This window comes from Panulirus ornatus, chromosome 68 (genome assembly GCF_036320965.1).
Source record: "Panulirus ornatus isolate Po-2019 chromosome 68, ASM3632096v1, whole genome shotgun sequence".
NCBI lineage: Eukaryota > Metazoa > Arthropoda > Malacostraca > Decapoda > Palinuridae > Panulirus > Panulirus ornatus.
Window position 1 is genome coordinate 17,967,389 of NC_092291.1, and position 27,487 is coordinate 17,994,875.

Consider the following 27,487-nt stretch of genomic DNA (forward strand, 5'->3'; position numbering starts at 1 on the left):
TTTCAATCATTTGTCATCACAATAGGAAAGTAAAATATTAAAGAGTTTCCTTTAATATTTTATTGCTTTATTGATTTTATTATTCTTTTAATGTAGAAACACTAGGGAGCTCTCAAAGCCAAGGAGAATTTCATTTTGTAATATATCTTGTATTACAATTTGACTAATAAAAACTTACTTACTTAAAAACTTTTCTCTGCTTCTAGCAACTTACCTCCCAAACCTTATACTCTTAAGACCTTCCACAAAGCATCTCTGTCAGTCTTATCATATGCCTTCTCCATGTCCATAAATGTTACGTACAAATCCATCTGTTTTTCAAACTATTTCTTATGTACATCCTTCAGAGCAAACACCTGACCCACATATCCTCTATTATTCATGTTTGTATACATAATTGCTGTTTCTCTGTGTCAGCAAGGTGGTGCCAAGAAACAGACAAAGAATGGTCCATTCACTCTTATACACGTATATACACATAAATGCCTGCATACACACTTATATATATATACATATCAACATACACATACACACACATACATATATACACATGTACATATGCTTGCGTTCACCTATTCCTGTCACTACCCCGCTCCACAGGAAACAGCATCGCTGACCTCTGCTTCATTGAGGTAGCACCAAGAGAACAGACAAAAACGGCCACATTTGCTCACACTCAGCCTCTAGCTGTCATGCCTAATGCACCGAAACCACAGCTCCCTATCCACATCCAGGCCTCACAGACCTTTCCATGGTTTACCCCAGATGCTTCACATGCCCTGGTTCAGTCCATTGGCAGCACATCAACCCTGGTATACCACATCATTCCAATTCACTCTATTCCTTGCATGCATCTCACCCTCCTGTATGTTCAGGCTTCAATCACTCAAAATCTTTTTCACGCCATCCTTCCACCTCCAATTTGGTCTGCTTCTCCTTTTTCCCTTCACCTCTGACACATATATCCCCTTTGTCAATATTTCCTCACTCTTTCCATATGTCCAAACCTTTTCAACACACCCTCTTCTTTTTCAACCACACTCTTTTAATTTCCACACATCTCTCTTACATTTTCATTGCTTACTCGATCAAACCACCTCAACACATAGTCCTCAAACTTTCATTTCCAACACATCCACCCTCCACCATACAACCCTATCTATAGCCCTTGCCTTGTAACCGTATGACATGTTGGAACTACTATTCCTTCAAACTTACCCATTTTTGCTCTCCAAGATAACGTTCTCTCCTTCCACATATTATTCATCGCCCCCAAAACCTATGCCCCCTCCCCCACCCTGTGACTCACTTCCACTTCCATGGTTCCTTTCGCTACTAAGTCCACTCCCATTTATCTAAAACATTTCACTTCCAACTTTTCTCCATTCAAACTTACATCCCAGTTAATTTGTCCCTCAGCCCTACTGAACCTAATAACCTTGCTTTTATTCACATTTACTCTCAACTTTCTCCTCTCACACACTTCCAAACTCAGTCACCAACTTCTGCAATTTCTCACACAAATCGGCCACCAGAGCTCTATCATTGGCGAACAACTGACTCACTTCCCAGGCCCTTTCATCCCCAACAGACTGCATGTTTGCCCCTCTCTCCAAAACTCTTGCATTTACCTCCCTAACCACCCCATCCATAAAAACAACCATGGGAACATCACAAACCCCTACCACAAACTGACCTTCACTGGGAACCAATCACTCTACTCTCTTCCTACTCGTACATATGTCTTACATCCTTGGTAAAAACAGTTCAATGCTTCTAGCTGCTTACCTCCCAAACCATATACTCTTAAGACTTTCCATAAAGCATCTCTATCAACCCTATCATATGCCCTCTCCAGATCCATAAATGCTACATACAAATCCATGTTTTTCTAAGTATTTCTCACGTACATTCTTCAAAGCAAATACCAGATTCATATATCCTCTACCACTTCTGAAACCACACTGCTCTTCCCCAATCTGACACTGTATGTGCCTTCACCCTATCAATCAATATCCTTATGTATAATTTCCCAGTACTCAACAGACTTATGCCTCTGTAGTGTGTACACTTACCTTTATCCCCTTTGCCTTTGTACAATGGCACTGTGCATGCATTCTGACAATCCTCAGGCACTTCCCCATGGTCCATACATACATTGAATATTCTTACTAACTAATCAACAACACAGTCACCCCCTTATATGATATATTCCACTGCAATACCTTCCAAAGCCGCCACCTTACCGATTTTCATCTTCTGCAAAGCTTTCATTAACTCTTCTTTCTTTACCAAACCATTCTCCCTGACCCTCTCACTTCACACACCACACTGACTAAAACATCCTGTATGTGCCACTCTATCATCGAACACATTCAACAAACCTTGAAAATGCTCTCCTCGCTTCCTCACTACCAGTTATTACCCCCCACTCGCCCCCTTCACTGATGTTCCCATTTGTTCTCATCTTGTGCACGTTACTTACCTCCTTCCAAAACATCTGTTTATCCTCCTCAAAATTTAATAATACTCTTTCACACCAACTCTCATTTGCCTTCTTTTTTAACCCTTGAACCTTTCTCTTGACCTCCTGCCACTTTCTTTTATACATCTCCCTGTTATTTGAACTACTTCCCTGCAAGTATCATCCAAGTGCCTCTTTTTTTTTTCTCTTTCACTAACAACCTTACTCCTTCATCCCACCACTTACTACCCCTTCTAATCCACCCTTGTCCCATGTTTCTCATGCCACATGCATCTTTTATTCAAGCCATCACTGTTACCCTAAATACATCCCATTCCTCACCCACTCCCCTCATGTTTTTTGCTTTCACCTTTTGCCATTCTCCTCTCAATCTCCCCTGATACTTCCTCATACAAGTCTCCTTTCCAAGCTCACTTACTCTCATCACTCTCTTCTCCCCAACATTCACTCTTCTTTTCTGAAAACTTGTACGAATCATCACCTTTGCCTCCACAAGATAGTGATCATACATCCCTCCAGCTGCCCCTCTCAGCTTATTAACATCCAAAAGTGTCTCTTTTACACGCCTGTCAGTTAACACCCCTCTCAGCTTATTAACATCCAGAAATGTCTCTTTTACACGCCTGTCAGTGAACGTGCAATCCCATTCTATATCTTTTCATTCACCTAACAATGTTTTCTCTAAGTAACTAAATGTAATTTCAGTAATGCCTTACTACTTGGAAAATAACACAACTTGTTGACCATTACTAAAACAAGTTCTTTGTTGCAGCTTATTCACTAAATATACAAATAATGATAGAGTCTGTGAACAAAAGGATTTTACACCAGAGTTTTGAACCTGTCATATAATTCACAAGAACAAAGTAATATAATACAAAATTCTTTGAAAAAAATTTCTTAAACAATTATGAATCTGTCCTGCAACTACAATAGCTAGATACAAGAATAAACTGACACCATGTTCTCATGATCAGTTTTGGACACTTTTTCAATGTACAAATAAATTTAACTAAAAATCTAACAATAACAAGGTAATCGACTTTAAAAAATTCACTTGTTTGCTAATTCCCGCATATGCGAGGTAGTGCCAGGAACATATGAAGAACAGCCTCATTCATTCGCACCCATTCTGTTTGTAATATTACATGTAACAAAACCAGACTCCCCTCCCCCAATCCACAGCCAAGCCCCATAAACCTGTGGTTTACCCTTACCACTTCACGTGCTTTGGTACAGCCCTTCCTTATATAACACATTGCTCCACTTTATTTTATCTTAGGTATGCCTCATATCCTTCTGCTTGTTCAGGCCGTGATAACCCAGAGCATCTTTTACTCCATTCTTCCATTTCCAATTGAGTCTCCGCCTCTTCTTGGTCCTTCCACTTCTGACATATAGACCCTCTTAATCTTTTCTCACTCATCTTCATATGTCCAAACCATTTCAGCACATCTTCAGCTCTCTCAACCATAGTCTTCTTATTACCACAGCATTCCCATATTTTACTCTCTCTCATTTCTTAATCATCCCTCCTCAAACCACAAACCGTCCTTAAGCATTTCATATCCAATGCATACAACTTCAATACTTTTTATTTTTTTCTTACTAAGGACCATGCCTTACACCCATAAAGCACTGTCAGGGCAACTGTACCACCAAAAATACCCATCCTGCTGTCACAGACAATGTCCTTTCTTTCAACACTTTCCTCAGTGTATCCATGAACTTTTCCCTCTCACTCACCTTACAATTCATTTCAGCTCCTATAGTTCCATCTGCTGCCATATCTACTCCCAGGTATCTAAAACACCCCCACTTTCTCCTGTCAAATTCACACACACCTACTTTTCTTCCCAGCTAAACCTCATTTCCTTACTTTTACACACATGGACTCTAAACTCCCTCCTTTCACATGCTCTCCCAAACTCTGAAATCAGTTTCTGCAGTTTCTCACTTAGTCCACCAACTAAGTCCTTCAACTCAAGACACAACTGACTTAAGTCTTATGCACCCCTAGCCTCAACTGACTGCAGATTTCCCCTTTTCTCTAGAACCCTTGCACTTACCTCCCTCATCAACCCATCCATAAACAGGTTAAACAGACACGGGGATATCACAACACCTTTGATATATACCGACCGTAATCTGGATTCACTACCCCATCTTTCTTCCTATGTGTACAAATCCTTTATTCTAAATAAATACCTTCACTGTAAGAAAAAAAGCACTGTGTTCTGAATATCAATAAGGATGCCCATATTGACTTCACATCACCTGTAACAACTCAACATAAAAAGTACTTCAGTTTAAAAAATAAACTTTTACACTGAATACTATCACCTGTGCCTTCTAATTTTAATAAGAAAAGATGAAATCATTCTGCTTGGCTGTAAACATAGGCATGTAGTTTTACTTAGTCCTAAAGGTGCACAACCATTTAACTGCTTGGTAGCACAAATGAACATTTTATGCACATATAATTTAAAAATGATGCAGCACTGCTTTGCAATGCAAATAAAAGCATTTACACCCTAACCTACTTTTAGTGAAATGGCAAGTACCATTTACACATACCTAACTTTCAAAGAAATTGCATCAGTTGAACTGAAAAATTTGCTTTGAAACCTTATAATCTAAAATTTTTGTTTTATTCTATTAAGATAAAATTTTTCTTTGTTAAGTTTCTGTTGGTATAAGAAGCACCGCATCATAGGCTTAATCATAAAATACTTTTTCATCTAGTCAGTACCTTTAAAACCAAGCCTTGGATGTTACTGTCAATTTCCCACAATCCATATCCACTTAGTGCTAAGAGCACATTAAAGCACATCACAAGAACCCTAATGCATAAAAGAGAACAATATTTTTTCACTAAACACTTTAACATTTATTTTATCTGCCATCACAATAAAACTCTCCTTAGTATGAAATATGAAGAACATTTCCACATATTGCTCTTCAGTAACTCTGATATACATGAAAGAAATGTTTTTAGGCTTCATAAAAACATACCCTGCTCAGTTGTACCTGAATAAGGAAAGGATGATCTAATGTGCTCTTGACTAACTATTACAGAGTTTGACCTTAGTTAAATTACTAACTGCAATGCCCATGCCCACCTAAAATATATGACAGTATAAAGTGAGGTGTTGACTCACTTTCAACTCACAGCTACATACAGTAGAAATGGCAATGGGTGACCACACAGTACCCACGAAATACTTTGTTGCATAATCACAAAATATAAAAATCCAAACTTACCAGGTTAGATGTTAAAGCAACATTCAGAACCCTAGGCATGGACATAATACAACATTTGAGAACTAAAGCTTCAACCTGCATTTTGGTAATTAATGAATATTACCCAGAGGACTATTCTGATACTCCTCTTCAAATACAGTGATTAATAACCTTTCCTAATTAGACCAGTTAACAATCCAAATAATTCTTCCACTCTGATACTCCTCTGTAGATAAAAATAATACAAAACTTTTCTGATGCCTTTTTACATTACCAGAAAGTGTTTTCTTCCTATATGAGTTTACTTGATTCATGGCCTTTGCATGACAGTGATTAGCTCTATACATGCTATATAGCAAATGACACTGTCTGACCTAAGGATTTCAGTGGGACCTCATGGTTTATGAATGCACATTTACTTGCTCCAACTCCATATTTGAAAGTTTTATGCTGTTTATATCATACTGGCATATCTGAGAGAGCTGACTGAGAATTTTTATTAAAATACTGAGGTGCAGATCAACTTCCAGTATGCTAAGGTATTCATGAAACATATTGCCTTAATAAGCTGCATATAACCCGGACAATTTTCCTTAGTCCTATTGCATGTGTGACTTTATATAAATACTGCTGAAGCATTGTTGCACTAAGCAATATATGCAGTCAGAAAAAAGATAACATTTATTTTCCCAAATTCATACTAGTACTGTACTGTTATATCCAACTGTTGGTTACATATCTCATAGTAACAATAACTAAAGGCCTTTGGCATTAAGTGGGTTACTGAGCACCAGCAGCATATTATCAGTTATTAAACATGCGCACACCTTACAGTGAGAAATGCTGATATTACTTGTGTGCAAAGCTTTTATTCATGACTGATTATAAGGCATTATATGCTTAACTAGATTTGCTGACAAAGCACCATCAAAATATTTGCAAATATATCTTTTAGAGTAAAAATCTGAATCTACCTGAAAATACATACTGTATGAAAGTTTGCACTCTGATTCATGGCTTTCAGAATTTCCCAAAACCTGCTATTTTTATTTGCCAGAAAACATCACTAACAATTGATTACTAACTGGGAGAAATTATTCATAGGTGAGAAAAATTACGTAAAAATTACAAGACTGAAAGTAGCAATATATTCTTGTGTACTGTATGTGTATTACCTGTCTTGTATTAGCTTAAAAAAGATTGATCTTTATCAAAATATAATAGTTTTCACACTTTCTGAATACCGTATCTACAATTATTTTAGAAGTACTTACAGTATAGAATGATTATGAGAGCCCTGCTTACCAAAGCATATTAGAAACCACTGTCATGGAGGCCTTTTCACATTTCCTGACTAATCATAATCATAGATAACTGGCTCAGTGATACTGATTACATCTCATACACTACATGATTTTTTTTTAAACATCTGACTTTCCTGTTGTAACACTGGGAACAAATGAACAACACGCTCATTTGCACAGATCATTTCCTGATAATTTGACATAGGTATTCATAACCTTCATGTTTTATGTTAGAAATATGTCATATTGAAATGCTTACAAGAATCTATTCCTGAACTACAATAAATACATTCAACAAACTATACTTCAAATTGTGAAAAAGTCATACAGAAAGTAAAATTCATAGTATATTTATGAAAATGTAACATCAAGATTACACACAAATTCATCAGTTTTTATGGGTGACCTATTAAAATCAACGATAAATATGATTAATACATATCTTCTCTGATTACACAAATTGCCTCCATAAAAACCTCACACAACACCTCAAATTAATACAAGACAAAACAGCAAATCCATTACCTATATCTTACCTGATTACCTTGACTTAAAATATCTTGGTGGCTTCTCTGCTGTCATTCAAAAACCACTTTGGTTTCTTAACTGCTACAGGAATTTAGACCATAACAGTTACTATCAAAAACAGTTATCTGAGATCACACCACTTCTGTCCAAATACATCACATTCAGCTCAAAGTTGGGTATGATTTTAGACAAAGTAAAATTTCTTTCTTCTTTATGTGAGTAAATCTAAGAAATTTTATTGACCACTACATGCAATGTAGTAGATATAACCCTGAAGGATACATAATTCACTGCTCAGCTTTGTCACTCTCATCACTGAAACCTTCTGCTCCCATAACACTGGAACCAGAATTTCTTGGTTCTTCACTATTTTCTGCTGTAGATACTGAAAAGTAACCCAAAACACCTGAAATAAATAACCATTAAAATCCTCAATATCTGCTTAGAATTATAACAAAAAGTTTTTGAAAAATATGTAGATGGAGAACTATACACCCAGTCCTTGCTAACTTGTGACCCACAATCTGATGATCAACTTACCCAGTGTTCATGAAAATATTTATAATGTGGACATGGTCAAAAAATTTTTGCAGCAATTACAAGCAATCGTTTGTCTTGGCAAATGTTTGCTAGCAAGTGGTGGCATCCACCAAGGAATATACAGAAAAAATTAACCTCTTCCTGTAACACTTTTTTTTCTTTAATTACATTATAAAAATAAATTTTTTAAATTCAGTTTTATAGTGCTTTGAAATACACTGCACTGATGTGAGGCATGGCCCTCAGACAGAGAAGAGTGTACATGAGTTGGAAATTAAATAGTTTAGGACAATATGTAGTGTGAAGAGGGTTCACTGAACAAGAAATGATAAGAGTAGAGAGAGAGATATGATAATAAGAGGAGTGTATGAAGAGGTGAAGAGGATGTATTGATATGGTTTGGACATATGGAGGGATTACTAGGAGGATGTGCTTGTCAAAAGTGGAGGGAACAAGAAAAAAAAAAAAGAAAAAGGGGGAAAGCAAAGAGCAGGTGGAAAGATGGAGTGAAAGGTACGGGGACTGAACATGTAGAAGGAAGTGAAGCTTGCAAGGGAAAGAATGAATTGGAGCAGTGTGGTATACAGAGGATGATGTTCTGTTTATAGACTAAACTAGGGTATGTGAAGTGGTCAGGGGAAACTATGTAAGTTCCAAGGTGCCTGCCTGGTTGTAAATAGAGAGCTCTAGTTTCAGTTCATTGTACATGAAAGCTCCAGTCTTTGGCATTGAACCTCCACTTATATTCTCATGCTATGCAATATGGTGGTTTCTCATACTTATAAGATGGTTTCTCATCTTATAGGCCCTCTCTAGAGTACTTAAGAGCTGCTTATGCAGAAATTCTTTGACACATAACATGCAAGTTTAGACATTGTTCTACCAAAATACATAAGAATTCCCCCACTTTCTGTGTCAGTATTACTATTTGGTTTTCCAATATTTTCACCTAGCTTACCCATGTTTATTATTAACCATTCTTCCCTTTGTAATATTATATTTAAACTTTCATTATTACTCACTATCTAACTTTAATTTTACATCAGATGGCAAACTGAAGTTACTGATCCTGGTTTCAGCAGCAAAGAACAGTGTACGTTTCATTACAGTTTCTAGCCAGCCTTGTCAATCATGGTGAGTCAAAATGTACGTTTCTTTACAGTTTCTAGCCAGCCTTGTCAATCATGATGAGTCAAATTTTTCCTTTAACTCCACTTCCTAAAACTGCCTGTTTTCTTGCCTTTTACTACTCAAAATGACAAATCAATAAGTTACACCATTTAAATGATATATTTGATTCTTTTTTCAAATTATAACTTATTCAAAATGTGGAAATAGTAACTAAAATGTATTGGAAGATTCTGAATGCTGAACTCAGTTATAGATCTACAAAATGAGCATATGTGGTACAACCTGAAACATTATACCAAATAATTTTTCTTAGTTCAGTAGGTAACAGATAAGATGGTCTTTGTCACTCATGAAAGCACCACCATAGTGAATCAGGGCTCTGTTCTCTATCCAAAAGAAATTAACAGATATGCTACAAAGTGAGACATAACATCAAAAGTTTATTCTAGTTCTGTAGGTAATACGTATATGGTCTTATTCACCCATAAAAGCACATAACATTCGATACTTTGAATATGCTCGGCATATTAAACATAAAGGAAACATTCTGCATGTGCAATTCTACAGAGTATTAAGGAAAAGGAAGACAAAATAAATATATAAGTACAATTTCATTACAATAGAATCATACTGTATTAAGGTTTCTCACCTTGTTTTCGAAAGAGACCTCCTTTGCTTCTTACAGTATTGTAGGAACCACACTCCAAGCACTTGTGTCCCAGTACATGGAACATTGTTAAGGTCTCCTGGGGTAAATATGGCATTAATTACTAGAAGCAGTCCACAGTAATCCACAACACAATCTCATAATACAAATGATTACAGATGTATAATGTGAATTTTATATACTGCCTTCTCCAATTGGCTTTTTTTATGTAAATTGTTTCTCAGAAACTTTCAGGCTGATAACTACAGCTGCTAAGAACCCCTATCTTCCCTCTACAAAAACATTTTTTTTTTTTTTTTTTTTTCCCAAAAGAAGGAACAGAGGGGGCCAGTTGAGGATATTCCAAAAAAGGCCCAGTCCTCTGTTCTTAGCGCTACCTCGCTAACGCGGGAAATGGCGAATAGTTTAAAAGAAAGAAAAGATATATATATATATATATATATATATTTTTTTTTTTTTTTTTTTTTTTTTTTTTTTTTTTTTTTATACTTTGTCGCTGTCTCCCGCGTTTGCGAGGTAGCGCGAGGAAACAGACGAAAGAAATGGCCCAACCCCCATACACACGTACATACACACGTCCACACACGCAAATATACATACCTACACAGCTTTCCATGGTTTACCCCAGACGCTTCACATGCCTTGATTCAATCCACTGACAGCACGTCAACCCCTGTATACCACATCGCTCCAATTCACTCTATTCCTTGCCCTCCTTTCACCCTCCTGCATGTTCAGGCCCCGATCACACAAAATCTTTTTCACTCCATCTTTCCACCTCCAATTTGGTCTCCCTCTTCTCCTCGTTCCCTCCACCTCCGACACATATATCCTCTTGGTCAATCTTTCCTCACTCATTCTCTCCATGTGCCCAAACCATTTCAAAACACCCTCTTCTGCTCTCTCAACCACGCTCTTTTTATTTCCACACATCTCTCTTACCCTTACGTTACTTACTCGATCAAACCACCTCACACCACACATTGTCCTCAAACATCTCATTTCCAGCACATCCATCCTCCTGCGCACAACTCTATCCATAGCCCACGCCTCGCAACCATACAACATTGTTGGAACCACTATTCCTTCAAACATACCCATTTTTGCTTTCCGAGATAATGTTCTCGACTTCCACACATTTTTCAAGGCTCCCAAAATTTTCGCCCCCTCCCCCACCCTATGATCCACTTCCGCTTCCATGGTTCCATCCGCTGACAGATCCACTCCCAGATATCTAAAACACTTCACTTCCTCCAGTTTTTCTCCATTCAAACTCACCTCCCAATTGACTTGACCCTCAACCCTACTGTACCTAATAACCTTGCTCTTATTCACATTTACTCTTAACTTTCTTCTTCCACACACTTTACCAAACTCAGTCACCAGCTTCTGCAGTTTCTCACATGAATCAGCCACCAGCGCTGTATCATCAGCGAACAACAACTGACTCACTTCCCAAGCTCTCTCATCCCCAACAGACTTCATACTTGCCCCTCTTTCCAGGACTCTTGCATTTACCTCCCTAACAACCCCATCCATAAACAAATTAAACAACCATGGAGACATCACACACCCCTGCCGCAAACCTACATTCACTGAGAACCAATCACTTTCCTCTCTTCCTACACGTACACATGCCTTACATCCTCGATAAAAACTTTTCACTGCTTCTAACAGCTTGCCTCCCACACCATATATTCTTAATACCTTCCACAGAGCATCTCTATCAACTCTATCATATGCCTTCTCCAGATCCATATATATATATATATATATATATATATATATATATATATATATATATATATATATATATATATATATATTTTTTTTTTTTTTTTTTTATACTTTGTCGCTGTCTCCCGCGTTTGCGAGGTAGCGCAAGGAAACAGACGAAAGAAATGGCCCAACCCCCCCCCCATACACATGTACATACGTCCACACACGCAAATATACATACCTACACAGCTTTCCATGGCCCACCCCAGACGCCCCACATGCCCCGATTCAATCCACCGACAGCACGTCAACCCCTGTACACCACATCGCTCCAATTCACTCTATTCCTTGCCCTCCTTTCACCCTCCTGCATGTTCAGGCCCCGATCACACAAAATCTTTTTCACTCCATCTTTCCACCTCCAATTTGGTCTCCCTCTTCTCCTCGTTCCCTCCACCTCCGACACATATATCCTCTTGGTCAATCTTTCCTCACTCATTCTCTCCATGTGCCCAAACCATTTCAAAACACCCTTTTCTGCTCTCTCAACCACGCTCTTTTTATTTCCACACATCTCTCTTACCCTTACGTTACTTACTCGATCAAACCACCTCACACCACACATTGTCCTCAAACATCTCATTTCCAGCACATCCATCCTCCTGCGCACAACTCTATCTATAGCCTACACCTCGCAACCATACAGCATTGTTGGAACCACTATTCCTTCAAACATACCCATTTTTGCTTTCCAAGATAATGTTCTCGACTTCCACACATTCTTCAAGGCTCCCAGGATTTTCGCCCCCTCCCCCACCCTATGATCCACTTCCGCTTCCATGGTTCCATCCACTGCCAGATCCACTCCCAGATATCTAAAACACTTTACTTCCTCCAGTTTTTCTCCATTCAAACTTACCTCCCAATTGACTTGACCCTCAACCCTACTGTACCTAATAACCTTGCTCTTATTCACATTTACGCTTAACTTTCTTCTTTCACACACTTTACCAAACTCAGTCACCAGCTTCTGCAGTTTCTCACATGAATCAGCCACCAGCGCTGTATCATCAGCGAACAACAACTGACTCACTTCCCAAGCTCTCTCATCCACAACAGACTTCATACTTGCCCCTCTTTCCAAAACTCTTGCACTTACCTCCCTAACAACCCCATCCATAAACAAATTGAACAACCATGGAGACATCACACACCCCTGCCGCAAACCTACATTCACTGAGAACCAATCCCTTTCCTCTCTTCCTACACGTACACATGCCTTACATCCTCGATAAAAACTTTTCACTGCTTCTAACAACTTGCCTCCCACACCATATATTCTTAATTCCTTCCACAGAGCATCTCTATCAACTCTATCATATGCCTTCTCCAGATCCATAAATGCTACATACAAATCCATTTGCTTTTCTAAGTATTTCTCACATACATTCTTCAAAGCAAACACCTGATCCACACATCCTCTACCACTTCTGAAACCACACTGCTCTTCCCCAGTCTGATGCTCTGTACATGCCTTCACCCTCTCAATCAATACCCTCCCAAATAATTTACCAGGAATACTCAACAAACTTATACCTCTGTAATTTGAGCACTCACTCTTATCCCCTTTGCCTTTGTACAATGGCACTATGCACGCATTCCGCCAATCCTCAGGCACCTCACCATGAGTCATACATACATTAAATAACCTTACCAACCAGTCAATAATACAGTCACCCCCTTTTTTTTAATAAATTCCACTGCAATACCATCCAAACCTGCTGCCTTGCCGGCTTTCATCTTCCGCAAAGCTTTTACTACCTCTTCTCTGTTTACCAAATCATTTTCCCTAACCCTCTCACTTTGCACACCACCTCGAACAAAACACCCTATATCTGCCACTCTATCATCAAACACATTCAACAAACCTTCAAAATACTCACTCCACCTCCTTCTCACATCACCACTATATATATATATATATATATATATTATTTTTTTATATTTTTTTATTTTGCTTTGTCGCTGTCTCCCGCGTTTGCGAGGTAGCGCAAGGAAACAGACGAAAGAAATGGCCCAACCTCTATCAACTCTATCATATGCCTTCTCCAGATCCATAAATGCTACATACAAATCCATTTGCTTTTCTAAGTATTTCTCACATACATTCTTCAAAGCAAACACCTGATCCACACATCCTCTACCACTTCTGAAACCACACTGCTCTTCCCCAGTCTGATGCTCTGTACATGCCTTCACCCTCTCAATCAATACCCTCCCATATAATTTACCAGGAATACTCAACAAACTTATACCTCTGTAATTTGAGCACTCACTCTTATCCCCTTTGCCTTTGTACAATGGCACTATGCACGCATTCCGCCAATCCTCAGGACCTCACCATGAGTCATACATACATTAAATAACCTTACCAACCAGTCAATAATACAGTCACCCCCTTTTTTTTAATAAATTCCACTGCAATACCACCCAAACCTGCTGCCTTGCCGGCTTTCATCTTCCGCAAAGCTTTTACTACCTCTTCTCTGTTTACCAAATCATTTTCCCTAACCCTCTCACTTTGCACACCACCTCGAACAAAATACCCTATATCTGCCACTCTATCATCAAACACATTCAACAAACCTTCAAAATTCTCACTCCACCTCCTTCTCACATCACCACTATATATATATATATATATATATATTATTTTTTTATATTTTTTTATTTTGCTTTGTCGCTGTCTCCCGCGTTTGCGAGGTAGCGCAAGGAAACAGACGAAAGAAATGGCCCAACCTCTATCAACTCTATCATATGCCTTCTCCAGATCCATAAATGCTACATACAAATCCATTTGCTTTTCTAAGTATTTCTCACATACATTCTTCAAAGCAAACACCTGATCCACACATCCTCTACCACTTCTGAAACCACACTGCTCTTCCCCAGTCTGATGCTCTGTACATGCCTTCACCCTCTCAATCAATACCCTCCCATATAATTTACCAGGAATACTCAACAAACTTATACCTCTGTAATTTGAGCACTCACTCTTATCCCCTTTGCCTTTGTACAATGGCACTATGCACGCATTCCGCCAATCCTCAGGACCTCACCATGAGTCATACATACATTAAATAACCTTACCAACCAGTCAATAATACAGTCACCCCCTTTTTTTTAATAAATTCCACTGCAATACCACCCAAACCTGCTGCCTTGCCGGCTTTCATCTTCCGCAAAGCTTTTACTACCTCTTCTCTGTTTACCAAATCATTTTCCCTAACCCTCTCACTTTGCACACCACCTCGAACAAAATACCCTATATCTGCCACTCTATCATCAAACACATTCAACAAACCTTCAAAATTCTCACTCCATCTCCTTCTCACATCACCACTATATATATATATATATATATATATATATATATATATATATATATATTATTTTTTTTTATTTTTTTATTTTGCTTTGTCGCTGTCTCCCGCGTTTGCAAGGTAGCGCAAGGAAACAGACGAAAGAAATGGCCCAACCCACCCCATACATAATGTATACACACACACACACGTCCACACACGCAAATATACATACCTATACATCTCAATGTACACATATATATACATACATAGACACATACATATATACCCATGCACACAATTCACACTGTCTGCCCCCATTCACTCCCATCGCCACCTCGCCACACATGGAATACCATATATATATATATATATATATTTTTTTTCAAACTGTTCGCCTTTTCCCGCGTTAGCAAGGTAGCATTAAGAACAGAGGACTGGGCCTCTGAGGGAATATCCTCACCTGGCCCCCTTCTCTGTTCCTTCTTTTTGGAAAAAAAGAAAGAAACAAGAGGGGAGGATTTCCAGCCCCCTGCTCCCTCCCCTTTTAGTCGCCTTCTATGACACACAGGGAATATGTGGGAAGTATTCTTTCTCCCCTATCCCCAGGGATAAAATATATATATATTTATTATACTTTGTCGCTGTCTCCCGCATTAGCGAGGTAGTGCAAGGAAACAGACAAAAGATGTATTTCCAATATAAGTCTGTGTGGGTGTATGTATATACAGTATATATTATTTTTATCTTCTTATACTTGATCATCATTTCCTGCATCAGCAAGGTAGTGCCAGGACACAGACCAAGAACTGCCCATCCAATCATATACACATATATATATGGTTTCAGTGCATTACACATGACAGCTAGAGACTGAGTGTAAATGAACGTGGCCTTTTTTTGTCTGTTCCTGGTGCTGCCTCACCGGAGAGAGAGATGGGGGGGGGGGGGGTGGTTTGTGTGTGGCGGGGTTGTGACGGGAATGGATGAAAGTAGCAAGTATGGATATGTACATTTGTATATATATGTCTGTGTATGTATATGTTGAAATGTATATGTGTGTGTGTGAGGGCGTTTATGTATGTGGGTGGGTTGGGCCATTCCTCGTCTGTTTCCTTGCTTTACCTCGCTAACGTGGGAGACGATAGTTAAGTATAATAGAATAAAATTTTCTTTATTTATTCATACTTAATTGCCATCTCCTGCGTTAGCGAGGTAGTGCAAGGAAACAGACGAGGAATGGCCCAACCCACCCACATACACATGTACATACATAAATGCCCACACACGCACATATACATACATATACATTTCAACTTATACATACATATACATTTCAACTTATATACATACACAGACACATACATATATACATATTCGTACTTGCTGCCTTCATCCATTCCCGCCACCACCCCACCACACAGGAAACAGCACCCCCCCTTCCAGCGAGGTAGCCCCTGGAAAAGATTAAAAGGCCACATTCGTTCACACTCAGTCTCTAGCTGTCATGTGTAATGCACCGAAACCACAGCTCCCTTTCCACGTCGAGACCCACTGGTTTAACCTAGATGCTTCACATGCCCTGGTTCAATCCACTGACAGCATGCCAACCCCAGTAAACCACATCATTCCAATTCACTCTATTCCTTGCACACTTTTCACCCTCCTACATGTTCAGGCCCAGTTGCTCAATTCCACCTCCAATTTGGTCTCCCGCTTCTCCTTGCTCCCTCCACTTCTGACACATATATCATCTTTGTCAGTCTTTCCTCTCTCATTCTCTCCATGTGTCCAAAACCACTTCAACACACCCTCTTCTGCTCTCTCAACCACACACTTTTAATTACCACAAATCTCTCTTACCCTTTTATTACTTACTCGATCAAACCATCTCAACCCCACATGATGTCCTCAAACATTTCATTTCCAACACATCCACCCTCCTCTGTACAACCCTATCTATAGACCATGCCTCGAAACCATATAATATTGTTGGAGCTACTATTCCTTCAAACATACCCATTTTTGTTCTCCAAGATAACATTCTCTCTTTCCACACATTCTTCATCGCTCTCAGAACCTTCACCCTTCCCCCACCCAATGACTCACTTCCATGCTTCCATTCACTGCTAAGTTCACTCCCAGATATCTAAAACACTTCATTTCCTCCAATTTCCCTCCATTCAAACTCACAACCCAACTAACTAGTTACTCAACCCTACTTAAGCTAATAACCTTGTTCTTATTCACAATTACAACCTTCTCCTTTCACGCACTTTTCCAAACTCAGTCACCAAATTCTGCAGTTTCTCACTCAAATCAGCCATCAGTGCTGTATCATCAGCGAACAACAAACAACTCACTTCCCTGGCCCTCTCATCCTCAACAGACTGCATACTTGCCCCTCTCTCCAAAACTCTTGCATTCACCTCCCTAACCACCCCATCCACAATCAAATTAAACAACCTTAGGGACATCACACACCACTGTCGCAGACCTACATTCACTGGGAACCAATCACTCTCCCCTCTTCCTACTCATACACATGCCTTGCACCCTTGATAGAAACTTCTTACTGCTTCTAACAGCTTACCTCCCACATTGTGTACTCTTTAAGACTTTCCACAAAGCATCTCTATCAACCCTGTCAAATGCCTTCTCCAGATCCATAAATGCCACATAGAAATCAATCTGCTTTTCCAAGTATTTTTCACACATTCTTCAAACACCTAATCCACATATCCTCTGCCACTTCTGAAACACACTGGTCCTCCCCAGTACGATGCTCTGTACATGCCTTCACCCTCTCAATCAATACTCTCATACAATTTTCCAGGAATACTCAACAAACTTATGCCTCTGTAGTTTGAACACTCACCTTCCTTTGCCTTTGTACAATGGCACTATACATGCATTCCACCAATCCTCAGGCACTTCACCATGATCCATACATACAACCAATCAGCAACACAGTCACTCACTTTCTCAATAAAATTCAACTGCAATACCATCCAACCCCACTGCCTTGCCAGATTTCATCTTCCACAAGGCTTTCACCATCTCTTCTCTCTTCACCAAACCACTGTGCTTACTTCAGGTCTCTTCAAAACTATATGCACAAGTTTTTCCATATGAATCTTAGATATATGTTGACATGAATCTTTTATAAAAGAAGTAAAAGTACTATCAGTCAAAACACTAAAGTCTAAGAAGTAAATTCCTCTCATAAAATACATAAAACACAAAAAACATTATAGTACCTCATGACAATCCCGACAAAGAACATTACAGTAAAGGTCTGCATATTCACTCGGCATTGGTGTCTCCTTAATTTCCTCATCCAGTGATTTCCAAAGCTGTAACAAAGATTGAGAGTATCAGAAAGCATATACTGCTTTGGTATTTCCTTGAATTATACATAAATAAGTGGAAATACAACTAAACCTATAGTTAAAGTATAAAAATCAAGTATGGTAGCATATTAGATGAAGCCTCACCACAATAGATATTTTTTTAATGTTCACACCAATCCTACATTAAACAGTTTTACACAATATTAAGGAACCTCAATATCTTGGTTATTTCCTTAAGAATCTTACACATATAGTCTCATTCTTTTTTCAATCTCTGTGGATGATAGGGATTCCAGCCTTCAGATATATTGTGCAATGTGTTATACTGTAAATATCGGTACTAATGTTATCCAAAGCTATCCACCATGTTTTGCCATAGAGAAATGTATAGGTATGTATGTATGCGTGTGTGGGCATTTATGTATATGCATCTGTATGTGGGTGGGTTGGGCCATTCTTTCGTCTGTTTTCTTGCACTACCTCGCTAATGCGGGAGAGAGCAACTAAGTATAATAAAAAATGAAAAATGTTGGGAGAGAAAATTCTGATAATTTAATGGATTCATTAGATATTTTCAATATAATTATTCATGCAGTACAATATCCCTAAAAACTAATGTGTTAACACAAACACTGATTTACACTATCATACTTATGTAACAGAAGAAAAATATTAGCATACTCATAACTCTTGCAGCACTGCTTAATTTATGCCATCAGATGACATGCTCCCTTTGATGCCTTACAGCAGCAGTGTAAACAACTGCATCCGTATGAGTTTTATATTTTTCTTTCATACCTGTTCACCATTTTCTTCCTCAACAAGGCAGCATTAGGAACAGATGATCAAGTTTAAAGGAAAAATCCCCTCTGCTCTTCCTCCAATCCTTCTTTTGGAATGTAATAACACTGGGGGAAGGATTTCTTGCCTCCTGCTCATCTTTGTTGCCTTCTATAGCATGCCAGAGGTATGTGGATAGCATTCTCTCTCCCTATCCCCTATATTGTTTTTTCTCATTAGTTTGTCATTTCACACTTTACTGAGATAGCACAAGAAACAAAGATATATAGCCTCATTTCTTCACATCCACTCTCCAGCAGTCATGAATCATACACTGAAACCAAAGGCCCATATCCACAGTTAAGCTACAGAGACCATTCCATGGCTTCTCATGACTGCTTTATATACCCAGGTTCATCCCTCTGACAGCATATCATCCTTTGTGTACCACAATTCATTTTATCCCATGCATGGCCCTAAACTTCTTGAATATTATGAACATGATGGCTTAAAGCTCCATACGTCCCCTGATCCTCCACATTTGTATAGTTTGATGAAGTATCATTGTCCTAAAATTCCAAATTAACTGGTCTATGAAAATTTATGTTAAAGGATAAAAGATATTTTTTGCATATGACTGACAATGATGAAATTGGCAAAGCATAATGTAACTGCAAAATCTTTACAGCCACATAAGAATCATAAGCTTCCAAGAAATCAGTTTTATCACCCTCATCACAAAAACAAAAGCCAAAGTCTTTCTAAAATCTTCAAGAGAAAGTTCAAAAATCTTTCAAAAATTTTTGACTTGAGAAATTCAGACTATAACTAATGCCTGTGAAGTTTTAACAAATATGTGAAGCTTGTTAAGCCTAAGTTTGTTAAAAATACTAAAGGTGTAGTCTACCGCTTTTCAAACTCCCTGAAGTTTTCTTTTTTATGAGTCCGCCAAACATAGCATGAAAATGAACTTTCACTATGACCTGAGAAGAATATTTTCCAAAGACCCTTCATTCCATAAAAGCAAAGCTACAAGTCCTTTTCCATGCTTCAAAGCAGTAAACGTGTCTTTTCATAACCTACATGTTAATGCTGTGAAGAGATTAGTATAAAAGAACTGAGGGTTCTTGAGTGACTTGCAGTAATAGTTGGGAAGGGCTAAGGTTAACCTCTAATGTATTCAAGGCAATGGATGCCTTGACTTACAGCTTTACATCGACATAGCTCATGATTACTATGTGAGAATGTGATCCCTCTCTTTAACAGTTTCACTTTTCACTAATGGGGTCTAGAGGAGTCAAAAGTATGTCTCCATGGTTTTTGTTATATAAAGGCTATGAGAGTGTTCCACAAAACTTATGTTTTCTTCACAGCAGCATAGCTATTGGGAATGAAATAAGAATGGATGGAAAGAAAATTTGGAAAATATGAAAAAATATTTTGTTCCATGGCCATAGGTGAAATTTTCTTCAAGTTGTCATTTAAGGTTAAGTTCCAGGTTAAACCTTTTTATAATAGGCATAACTCAAGCTAAGTCCAAACTAGTGATATAACTCATTAAATTTTTCTGATGATGGAAAGCAACTGTTTAAAGAAAACTGACTGATGCATCGTCACAAAACTAGATTGTGGCTCCAGATGACAGATGGATGGATGAATAACGGACTAATGGATGACATACAAATGGTCAACAATGATGACAACAAATAAAGCAATACCTAAGTGTCTGGCAGGTTATACAAGTGACACAAACAAACCTGATAAACACTGGCTAAGTGAAGGATAAGTAACAGTTGAGCATTTAAATATTTCCTAATGACCCTTGGGTCAGAGTGGATATCAAATGGTAAAAAAATGGACGAACAAGACATTGGTTTGGAAAAATCAGCAGTTTACCATACAATTGTCTTTCAAATATTAGAACAAGCATTAATGCTTACCTCTTTCATTTTAATCATTGATGTACCACATGTTGGACAAGCATAAAATCCTGCCTTAATTAGATCATGGAAACATGGCCGATGTATAAGATGGCCACAAGACGGAACATGTGACACAATCCTTGATGTATGAATATCTTCCAGGCAGACAGGACAATTGGCTTTGCTCATCTTCACAATGCACTGAAAAGACTACATATACAGCACAGGAGCCCATGACATTTGGTACAATACTCTGTCCAATAAGAGTGACAATGATGGGGGAACTTAGTCACTTTTATAGGCAAAAACTAGAATATTTCATACTGTAATGCAATCTATATCAAAGTTTGTAAATCATCAACTTATGTGTATAATGTTATTATTAGGGCAATATCAAATACAATGACAATATAGAGAATCTTGAACCAGTAAAACAATATCTCAAATGACACAAATTCAGAAACCAGGGCTTTGTCATGAGAGGTTCTGTGAAATTTACAATGGAGCTGGAACATGAGTATCTCCAAGCTCAATTAATTAGGGAGTGGAAAGAAAGAAGTAAGGATAATTCAATAAAAGATGCCAAAAATGGAAGGAGCGTTGAGATATACCGTGATGAAGATGTAGATGGAACTCTTGTTAGCTTACACTTGCAAAGTATAACCACTCTACTAGAGAGGTATGGTGTGTTGAATGTTGACATTATTTTTGTCTTTGCTGAATCTGCAAATCTTTATTGTCAAAAGTAAAGACTGCCAAAATATCCCATATAGTATAAAATTATTATATCTAAAAACCATATGCAAATTATATACACTCTGTTTTACAATTAATGCTTTACTCCAACCATTTAAGAACATGACCATGTATGCAGTCCTTCACTTACAGTTATACATATATTAAAAAGATGTTAATAAAAGTACTGACCTTATGGGTATCTTTAATAACGGTGGGGAGACACAATTCACAGGTGCTACAATGGAAAAATTTGTCTCGACCACCTACTCGACATAACCCACATCCATCACAGTGGTACTGCCCTTTGTCATCATCATCATATAACTTACAGATGTGACAAAAGTACTGGAAATAAATGAGAACACTTTATAACATATGGTTCATTCTATTACTAAATAGTAACAAAAAGAATTCTGAAAACCTACCAAGATGATTTAAGAGGGCAGCACTGATATTTGTACATTCTGAATAATGTTGAGTCATACTTTTCATACATCATTACATCAGATACTGTCATGAAGATAAGATTGGAAGAAGGTGAATCTGCTAGAAAAAACAAGTGAATAGATGGCAAAGAATGAGGAATGTTATGTCCTGAGCAGAAAAGTTCAGAAGGTGGTATATATGAAAAGAATGAAAAGTAAATGAGCATCTTCAGAGAAAAATGTTAGAGAATTAATAATAGTCTTATAGAAGAAAGCGAATAAAAGTAGAAGATAATTAACTGAAAGGACCAATAGTGTATAACACATCTAGGAGAAAAGTAGTAACAAAAGAAGAAGTGTGTCCAAGACAGAAAGTCTTTCAAAGAAACACACAGACACACCAGCATCAAGTGAACAGTAGCAAACCAGAGCATCAGAGCCATTCAGTAAGAAATCATTCATTAGAGACACCCACAGATGCAGTTCTTCACAGAGTTATATTTAGTCGGGGCATACTGTGGAGTGAACAGAGAGAATCATAGAGGAGATATCCTGAGAGGGGTTTTGTATACACTCATTTGAGAAAAATGTGCCATTCAGGACACCCAAATTTCATATAACTTCTGACCATCCACAATCTTATGCTCCCTCACTGAAGATTAGTAAATTATTGATAACAGGGATTCAGTTACAGGAAAATACACAAGGAGAACTTAGATACCCATGATGACAAGGAGACATATAGACACTTGTTGCTCTAATGTGTGAATAACTTTGTATAACAGCATGTCATGGAGGATACAAAATCTTGGGAGGACAAGAGACCAACTCTGCTTGACTTCTTTACACAAAACAGCAATGAAACAAAAGACATCAAACAATAAGCTCTTATAAGAAACTCATCAAGTAGTACTTTATTTTGATTTTGGCAGAGGAGGACACAAGAAGAGCATCAGGAGGCACAGAACCCTAAAAGGAAAAACAACTGAGACAACGAAGTGGAGCTAATTAAATTTTTCTTAAAGTGTAGACTGGAAATGCGAGTTACATAACAACAGTATAGACCAATGCTATCGATGAAGTCAGAATGTGGTACTATGGGCCACTAATAGTGGATGAATGTACAAGTAAACAACTAAGGTCATGGGTATTTGCATGGTTAAAGACAATCTCTGTCTGATTATGGTGTTTGGGATGTTAAGAGTTCAATCTATCACTGAGAACATCATATGTATATTCTGGAGGATGCCTAAGTGATCACCTTAGTATCAAGCAATTGTAGACAATTATTAATACAAGACTAAAACAGAGGGATAGCACAGTTTTAAAAGAAGTGCATATTCAAACACAAAAGTCTATTAACCTCTTCTACTGTATAATGTGTGATACAAAGTGCAGAATTTAGTGGGCAAGTGGAACGTGTGATACAAAGTGCAGAATTTAGTAGGCAAGTGGAACACTTGAACATTATAATATTTAAAGAGTACTTAAAATTGTACTTACGTTTCCAAAATTTACACCACAGTCTTTATTGCTGCATGTTTGGCTCAGTGGCTGCTGTGTCTGGCATAACATGCATTCTATCTCTGAGATGTTTGATCTTTCCAAAGGATGATTTTCACTTGCATCATGGCAAAACCGGCATATATAGTTGTTTTTACAGCAAGGACTCTGGAATAATTTGAACATAAATGCTTCACTCATACCTTTTCATAGTGCCTAAAATCAGCATTGTTCCTTAAAATATCCAACGTGCATTTACATGCATACATTACAAAATCTGTTACACTATATGGATGGGAAAGAGTACCTACTCATATTGTGCTTACTTTTTTCATATATCCCATAAAATAATTATGCATAATCACAATTCTGGAAAGCCATACATATATTGGAGAGGATCACAATTTTGCGCTGATCAAGTGTATTCCTATGAGTCCACTTGATTTATATATATATTATACTTGGTCGCCGTTTCCCATGTCAGTGAGGTAATGCCAGGAAACAGAAGAATGGCCCATCCACTCATATACACATAACACCCATACATGCACATATACATATCAACATATACATACATACACAGACATATACCTATACATACATGTACATATTCATCCTTGCTTGCCTTCATCCATTCCTGGTGCTACCCCACCCCACAGGAAACGGCATCACTACCCCCTGCTTCAACGAGGGAAACAGCAATTATGTATATAATGATAAAGAAGGAAAAAAAAAAAAAAAAAATATATATATATATATATATATATATATATATATATATATATATATATATCATGGATTATCTAGTTTGTAAAGAAGCGCACTGATACATACTCTAAATTTTCATGTGAGGTAATAAACAAAGGGCTTTAAGTATCATACAAAGAATCAAACCTGTCAAGCAACATCATGAATGAGAATCATTTGTGATGAGATGGAACATTGATAAATGCCTGACAAATGTAAAAGGATACAGTACAACCATGATGCTTTGTGATCTTAAGTAAATGTTGGAATCATGTTGTCGTTTCAGAAATACCTCTGGAGTTTGTCTTGGAGCATCATATTTTATTGAGCAAGGGGATAAGGTTTTGTATATCTACGATAATACAAATTTGCTCAACATAAAAGTAACACAATTGTAAAATTTCAACAGAACCTCTAAAAATCTTTTCTACTTTCACATAATAGTTGAAATGTTGGATGAAATATGTTACTACGTTGGTCTTCTGTGCTTAGTTGTCTGTTTGTTTTTATCTTGCAATAGATTAACTAAGGAGATTCATAAATGTTAATATAATTCGACCAGAGAGTGGAAAATCAATATAAGATTTTATTACTGTGGCGGTTAAGTAAGGTTTCCTTATTATGTACTTTTAATAGGTGTATCACCTTCTGCTCTAATTAACCCCATATTTTTCAAGCTATGTCACAGTCGACTAACCTGTCGTTCATTTCCTCCAAAACGAGCCCTACTGCTATTTCTGTGATCAAAACATAAGTAATCAAAATCCAAAACTAGTTTCGATGGAGCTAAAATGAACGTTTATCTCTTTCAATAAACTAATATTCTTAGATTCATGGCCCCCACATCTGTTACTTTATTCTCTCAACCCTACATGAGCATTGAAAATAAATTGTTCCATATCCATGGTTAAATGTGACACAAAGCTAAATTTGCACCCATTGTTTTACCATAGTTTGGACATGCATAAGTAAAACGAGAATACATAATCATAGAACTTCCCAGTGCAATCAAGGCCAAACTAAGCGTTGCATTGACTGCCCACGCAACACTAATCCAGCTGGTTGGTCAGATCCTTGCAATAAAATACTACCTATTACTGGTTAAATATAAAAAAAAATTATCAACATAGACTGCTAAGCGTATACTTACAATCAATCTACATTTCCGTTTATAATGTTCACATCCAAGGGTACATTTGGATAAATTATCTCCAGCAACCGTAATGTCACCCATTCCTCTGTCAGCCATTGTGTTCGGACTAGTGTGTAGTATTTTGACTTTGACTTCTCTTTATTACTTATGCAATGCCATTTGTTTTTTCAGCTAATGTTCATATAGTGCTTAATTGCAAAGACATACTCAAGGGTAATTTTAGAAAAAATCTAAGAACACATTACAATTTTCAATGAATATAAGTGAAATGAATAAAAGTATGTTACCATGTTGAGACGATTGTTTCACTCATCAGCTGTTAACTGAGGGTACTTAAGCCAGCGCCTATATCCAACGAGCATTCTTGTTAACGAATATATGTTAAACAGAAACGGGCGAATATAATTGTTAAAATGCCAGTTCCTCCAACTGAGGTCATATTTCCTTCATAGAGTACATGAATATATCTGAAAATAGGGGCATAAATACGATCTTCTATGAAGAACAATACCGATGGTCAAATTGGTAGCATTATGTATAATGCTACCAATTATTGTGTATAATGAGCCAAATGTATATAAAGAATGTATACATTTTTAATGGAGAAATAACCTCGCATTTTCAAGTCCATGAAAATGTTTTCTTTCAGTTTCATGAGAATTACCTGACAGTATCAGACCCTTGGTCGGGACTCGAGACGTCTCAAGGAGGTTTCAAGTAAATTAAGGGGGATGTTTTTGTGCATCTACCATGGGTAACATGCACACTAAAAGTGTATGTGGTCTTCAAGTTATTCTTAGTACCTGAAGAATATATTAAAGACTTTTCTGTTGCTGCATGTATCTTTATTCTAATGGCTCTGACAGTTTATAGTTCTAAAATCCAGGCAGTTAACTAACAACACTAAATTAGCCGTTTCTATAGGGAAGGATTGGGAATCAATAGCCCATTTTCTAGGGAGGTGATGTGTCAGCAAGATTTTTGCATGGCTATCTGTTGATGGGTTTGTAACAGCTATTTTTTGACATTTCAAAGACAGGTGTTTATGTATAAAATCATGTTGAATATTACCCTTATATTACATGATGGGTTATAAGTATAATCGCAGTAGTGAACCCCTGGAAAGGGGACGGGATGAATAGAGAGAAAACTAAGCTCTGTATAGTAAGTCTCTGAACAAACAATTTACGTTTCATAAGCAAAATATCTGCCGATGCACAACCCACTTTCTACAACTTTACAACTTTTCTTTCTTCTTGGAAGCACGCCTTGGTGCAGCCCATTTCTAAGAAAGGAGACCGTTTTAACCTCCCTATTATCTTCCTAATGCTCTCTCTCTCTTTTACCGTCATCAAAGTCTGAAACTCTCCAAAGACTATCAAAGAAACTTAGGATCCCATTCCTCATTTCTTATCACCGAGTTTTCAGTATAACATATATAAAAACGACAGGAATGAAAAAGTATCGGGCGATCCTTGAAAGGAAATTCCTTTGTCCATTCATTTGTAATGGATGACTTTACTATCTTTTGTTTAGGCTGTGACAAAGAAGGAGAGCAAGCTTTCTAATATAAGACAACACCCAGAAGATTATTACAAAACTCTTCTTCCTGTGTTTCAAAATGTACACGATTTCATTTTGCAGTTGACTTCATATGCTTTGAATACAATATACGTTGATGGTGTTTACCAGTTCCTGTACCCACACAGTGAATTAACGATTTTTCTTTTTTTTTGACCCAGCCAAAAATCATCATTGTCTTAAGGGTTCTTTTAATCATAACTTTAAATTACGCAGGAAAGATGTTCGATTACTTTGAATTACGTTCGACCAAACTGACTTCTCATTCGAAAAGGCGCAAACTTCTGCACGTTTGGTGTAATATAT

The 27,487-nt window shown here is 37.6% G+C and overlaps 1 protein-coding gene across 2 annotated transcripts; it reads right to left on the reverse strand.

The window, feature by feature from the left end:
* Positions 1–3,221: 3,221 nt before the first annotated feature.
* Positions 3,222–25,757, reverse strand: Rchy1 (Ring finger and CHY zinc finger domain containing 1). 2 transcript variants are annotated; one of them, XM_071659542.1, is made up of 7 exons: positions 25,598–25,757; positions 23,701–23,868; positions 21,962–22,117; positions 21,053–21,235; positions 18,240–18,335; positions 9,881–9,977; positions 3,222–7,945 (listed from the first exon to the last, which is right to left on the reverse strand). In XM_071659542.1, the coding sequence occupies exons 1-7, from the start codon at positions 25,694–25,696 to the stop codon at positions 7,848–7,850; spliced, it is 897 nt and encodes a 298-aa protein (XP_071515643.1). In that variant the 5' UTR covers positions 25,697–25,757; the 3' UTR covers positions 3,222–7,847. The 2 variants fall into 2 exon arrangements, with proteins under 2 accessions (XP_071515643.1, XP_071515642.1); XM_071659541.1 differs by having other exon boundaries at positions 3,222–7,966.
* Positions 25,758–27,487: the final 1,730 nt, after the last annotated feature.